The 6,000-nt window shown below is 31.9% G+C and overlaps 1 protein-coding gene across 3 annotated transcripts in view; it reads left to right on the top strand.

Annotated features, from left to right (window-relative positions):
- The window catches only part of GPR155 (G protein-coupled receptor 155), a 41,535-nt gene extending 35,852 nt beyond the window's left edge, over window positions 1–5,683 (top strand). Inside the window, exons 16-17 of one of the 3 annotated variants that reach the window (XM_031960436.1) lie at window positions 1,216–1,278; window positions 1,390–1,580. In XM_031960436.1, the coding sequence (XP_031816296.1) occupies window positions 1,216–1,264 (49 nt within the window). In that variant the 3' untranslated portion in view covers window positions 1,265–1,278; window positions 1,390–1,580. The other 2 variants (XM_031960435.1, XM_031960437.1) reach the window with 2 other exon arrangements.
- The last annotated feature ends 317 nt before the right edge of the window (window positions 5,684–6,000 follow it).

Raw genomic sequence — 6,000 nt, forward strand, 5'->3', positions numbered from 1 at the left:
GGACTGCATGTTAACAGGCTTCATAAATGTTTAAAAGTGGCAACTTCAGTGTTCATTCCTTGTCAGCACTGTGGAAAATGCTGAGGACACAGACAGACAGACAAAATCCAAAAGGGTACCTTTTGGAGCCCTTATGGGAGTCTATATTGTAATGGAAAAGACAATAGGCAAAAGAAATGTACGTACAAGATATATATGTAGTATAAATAGAAGGTAATCTAATCTCAGAGAGGGCACAAGTATTGGAAAAGGAGGCAAAAGGAGACTGGGAGAGGGCTACTTGTGGATGGTGAGATTTGAGCCAAGTAATACAAGAAGCCAGCCAGAAAAGCCAAGATCAGGCTTTAAGATTTGGCATTATTAGGTTCTTAGTCTCCATTTGAGTTTTTTTTTCCCACTTAATTTTTTTATTTTTTTCAATCACATGTAAACAAAATCTTCTAATTTTTTCTTTGTTAAATAGTATTTTATTTTTCCAAATACATGCAAAAATAATATTCAACATTTACCCTTGCAAACCTTGTGTTACAAATTTTTCTCCCTTCTTTGTCCCCTCCCCCAAACAACAAGCAATCTAATATAGGTTAAACATAACATTCAATTTTAAAATTTTGAGTTCTAAATTCTCCTCTTCCCTCCCTTCCTTGACAAGGCAAGCTGGTATAACTAGCCCTGTTTTATTTGTGCTGTAGTTTGGGCCTAACTGCCACCCCAGAGGAAGCCTTTTCCTGCTGACCTCCTAAGTTCTCATAGGCTGTAAAGTTATTTCACACAGCCTTTTGTTCTGATTCTAGAATTTGATATGAGGTGTTACTTTAGATTTGTTTGGAGAGGAATTTGGGAGAGCTTGGCTGAGTGACAGTAATTTAACTCTGCCATCTTGTTTCCTGTTTCCACAGTGAAATCCTCATGTAGTCTTAACTAAAAAGCAGTCAAGGTGGTCCCATGGTAAAGAAATAGGAAAATAAAGTGGTCATTTACAGGAGATTTAATCATCTGTTTCAATATTGATTAGATTAAAGAATAAATAAACCAGATGGCTGGATTGACTCACAGAATAGATGTTCTACATTCAAGATATACAGGAAATCTGCCTATTACACAAAAATGCTGAAATACAATCTTTGATCTCTGTTAAGACTGTTTTTAAAATATCTCAAGGAAAATGGAGTTTGACAAATCACAAATATGCCAAATTTGTTGTATGTATTTAAGGAATAAAATATCAATGAAGACAGATTACCATTGCTTCAGGCTTGAGTGATACGGATATGCCAGGTAGATGATGACTACTATTGAACAAGCATGTTTTTATAGAGGAATAGATCCCCTGTGTGGTGTTCTTTGTTTTCCCTTACAATTAGCCTCTTCTTCAATTGTGATTTTCAGATTTGAATTCCTATGGAGTAATAAAGAAACAGCAGAAAATAGATCATCACCTGTTGCTGAGGAGATCAGAATGACCTGTCAACAGTTTGTCCATTATCATCGTGATCTCTGTGTCCGAAGCATTGTCAAGGAAAGGAGGTGGGCAAATGCCTGTACAGAGAAACCTGTTAATTAAAATATTAAATGTTGAGCCTATCTTTTAGATTAATTAATACCATTGACTTGGGCATGTTAACCAAAAATGTTTGGTTCATGAGACAGTACGTGTAAGAAATGGATTATCCCTTAAATAAAACTTATGTAACATACCTAGGCTATCTTTATTTAGATAATTTTGAAAAGATGTTAACTTTGATTTCTCGTAAAAATTATGGAAATATATTTTGAGAAACAAGACACTAAGATATTAGAATTGAGGGGACATTAGTTATTAATGCTTTTCAGAGAATTTTAAAGACTTTGAATTTAGAAACAATTTTATTTTCATATATTCCTGTTGATGTTACTTTTTACCAAAAAAAAAATTTCAAAGCTATGACAGTCCTGACACCAGCTACTGTTTTTCACCTCATGCCCAAGCATCTCAGTAATATCTATAAGAACCAATTAATTGATCTTAGCCTCAGATATTAAAATAAAAAGAATAAATGCATTGCCATGTTTTTTTTAAGTTGTGTAATGGGGAAAGTGAAAAAGCAGATAAGCAAAGACTACTATTTATAGACCACACAACAGTCTTTTTTTGTGACAGTAGATTTTGATACTGGACAGGCAAAATAAATTGAGTTTCCTTCAGCAGTTCAAGAGGGTGAGAAAACTAAAATTTTTAGGAGAAAATTTCATTTGATATCTTTACACAAGTTATAAAACAGAAAGGGAATCATAGTGCTGTTGCTGCTTTTTAGGATTGCTAAGGTGGGTGATGGTAAAACCCTCTATTCCACTATACCCTTTTCAGGATACATACCCTCATTATTTAATAGTGACCTTTGTCCCATTGTAAGGATACATGAGTTGTCATTACATAGTTATCAGCTGACATGTTTATCAGAAACCATACTAGATTTTAATTGAACATTTAAAATTAACAATAAGAATGGATGTTCAACCATACATTATTTGGGGAATTAGTCTCATATTTGAACTATCTGAAATTTAGTGTCCAAATTACGATGTATTACATCTTATATGTACCTGAAATTACATTTTTTTGTGTTCATTGTAATGTTACTTGAGATGTTTAAATGTATATTAGCCTTTTGTGACTTTTGTATGACTTCTTAGTCTACTCATGTAATTAAGTGTATTCTTTTTCATTATCTGCTTTCTTCATTTCACCTTGATCTTTGATTACTGTTTCCTTTTTCATTCTGTAACAGTTCTTTTGCTTGACTGATGCTTTTATTGAATGTACTGCATGTCCATTATATGTTTCTATTAAAATTTACAGGTTCATTTGGTTCTTGTTCCTCTTGTTGTCATAAACTTTAATCATTTGCTGAAACATGAGGAACAATGCTTTTATATTAGGAGTGCATTTAAAATAATCAAAAGTATCATACCAACTACAACTTTTATCTCGTTGTTTTATTAAAACAAATTTTACATCTCTGATTAAATATTATTATCTGAGAAACAATTCCTGATTTACTGTAGTTTTCAATCTTAATGAGAACATTTTGTATTTTTATAATTGGACAAATTTTATTTAAAGCTTATGTAGCAGGGGCAGGGAGATAGCACAATAGAGAGAGCATCAGCCCTGGAGTCAGGAGGATTTAAGTTCAAATCCAATCTCAGACATTTGGCATTTACTAGCATTGTGACCCTGGGCAAGTCACTTAACCCCAATTGCCTTGCAAATAAATAAAAATTTTTAGTAGTAGTTTCTAACAAAGCTATTACAAAAGTTGATGCTATTGTATAATGATTTAAACACATTTATATATAGTGTGTCACTTTTGTGTTTAATGTTCCATGTATTAAGTTTAACTCTTTTCATAAACATAATTATCATATTTTTCATGATTTTTACAGCTTAACAAATCATTAATAATCCAAAAGTTTCTTTTCTCCCATACATTTTACGTATCAACTATCATGCTGTCTTTCCTCATTTTCCCAATTTCCTTGCCTGTCCCTATTATGCAGTGCTGATAGCAGATTTACAGAACATATGGGTGAATCATTCCTTTGACATACAGGTGTGGTGCAAAGACTTCTACTGGAACTTTCTGTGGCTGTGACCTGGTGAACTGGCTAATTGAAGTTGGCCTTGCCTCTGACCGTGGTGAAGCAGTGATATATGGAGACAGGCTGGTACAAGGAGGAGTTGTACAACACATTACTAATGAATATGAATTTCGGGATGAATATTTGTTTTATCGATTTCTTCAGGACAGTCCCACAGAAAGTCCTCTAGGCACTAATTCAGGTACATCTTCACAGGATAGACAGGTAGAAATTGAGCACTCATCCCCTACCTCACTTTCTCCCCAAATTTAAAATATGTGAATATAAGACACTTAAAGAAACTTTATGAAACAAAAACAAGAACAATTTTTCCTTATTATATCATTATTATTAGAGAGCTCCTTTTGAATATAATAATCACCAGTTTAGGCAAAAATTGTTATTGATTGATTTGCATGTAATTATTTAATATAATTTTAATAACCAATAAGCCACTACTCTAAATTACTGAATTTTACAGTTGGATATTGAGCTGTAAATGAATCTCATGATTATGTATACTTTGCACTTACTAATTGCACTTGGAGAGACTGAAAATCATTTTATTAAGATGTCTTCCTAATACTTAATTTCTCCACCACTATCCAATTTTTTGACAAGTGGTACTCATTCAAATCGGGAATACAATGAATTTTTGTTTTTAAAGTACACTTATTCTTGCTTTTCTATCAAAAGGTAAGGGATAATCTCCACAAATCTATAACAGAAGTTAATATATAAGTTTAGTCTTTAACTTTTGTTATGCACATTATGATTAGAATACTTTAACTTACAAGACACCAACAAAATTACTACTATAATTGTTGAGGTATACATATATACATGTATACATATACATATGTGAATATATATGTATACATTTATAATTTTTGCACATCCCGGCTTAGAAAATTTTTGCACATCTCATCTGAAGCACTATTTAGATAAATTAAGATGGGAAAGAAGTGGTTCTTGTCAACAATCATTTATCATGTGGCTCTTACTTGTCATGCACCTTGCCAAGCACTGGGGATACAAAGATACAAATGAAAGCCTTTTATGTATTTCAAACTATTTTTGAAGCCAAATCTAATATGCTGCTATAAATTTTAGAATTTAATTTTTGGCATACTGATTCCTAAGCACCTACAAATGTATGTAGTTATAAAATATTATTCTTGTTTTGAAATTGGTGGGGAAAAGATGGAGAAAAGGATGATCATGTTATCTGAGTCACTCAGTGTTTAGTGTGCTTTATTTCCTAAGTTTTAACAGTCACTTTTTTAAACTGTCTAGAAAATATGCCCAAGTTGTCTTACTTTTTTAAGCCCAATTTAACAACAAACTCTTACATTAAATATTTGGCCCCCTACTGATTTAACTTAAAATATTTAGTTTCTTTGTACTTAGCTTCTAACTTCCATATGAAAGAGACGGAGAGTTTTTTCTATTGTCTACTTGGATGTTGTTTTTTTTTTAAGTGAATAGGACATATTTTACTACCCTTTTAAATCTGTATGTTTAAAAAAAATTTAGGAAAACCCTAGTGTTAGTTTAATGAGTAAATCTAAATACTTTGGATGACATTTGTTTTAAATTAACATTTTGAGGGTGGAGCAGTTTTATCAATTAAGAGTCATCTTGACAAGGAAATGTCTAGTTTTTTTATATTCTAATTGTGACTGTCTTAATGCTCTGGAATTTAGACTAATTTTAAGCTTAAAATATAACTTATGCCAGGAAGAACTGATTTACAATTGCAATATTTGAGGTGCAAACTCAAATGCATGTATCTCAAATTTAAATTAAGAATCAACTGTTTTATCTTTGCACATATGTACATTCTCTGAAACAAAGGGAAGCAGAAAACTGCATCTTTTAGCACATAAAGTACTGACAGAAAACTGTTCATCATTGTGATCCTTCAAGTTTGGCTAGCAGTACTTTTGTTATATTAAATATTTTTAGAATTAAGGATGTCAGTTTTATCAAATGAAAATATCTTTGTACCTGTGACCTCAATAATGTAGCAAGTTTCTCAATAAAATAGCTCTTCTAATTTGTGTTGCAGAAAATGTTTTTCTCGTAATTCTTTGATTTATTTGAGTAATGCAAAAAACACATAAGAGGTCTTTTCGGTCATTCCTTAATACTATTCTTATTTTAGTTCCTTCAAACTGTCTTCTTTTTTTTTTTTTTAAAACATTTTTTATGGTGCTATGGGGAAATAAAACTACTTTTTAAATAGTACTTTACAATTTCTGCAGTATAGTATGCTGTATAGTCACTGTATAAGTGCTGAATGAATGAATCTGGGAACCTATAATTTTCCTCTTGTGTCTGTCCCCTTTTCTGTACTCGGGTAGCCATCACCTGAAT

The sequence above is a fragment of the Sarcophilus harrisii genome, chromosome 3 (genome assembly GCF_902635505.1).
Source record: "Sarcophilus harrisii chromosome 3, mSarHar1.11, whole genome shotgun sequence".
Classification (NCBI taxonomy): Eukaryota; Metazoa; Chordata; class Mammalia; order Dasyuromorphia; family Dasyuridae; genus Sarcophilus; species Sarcophilus harrisii.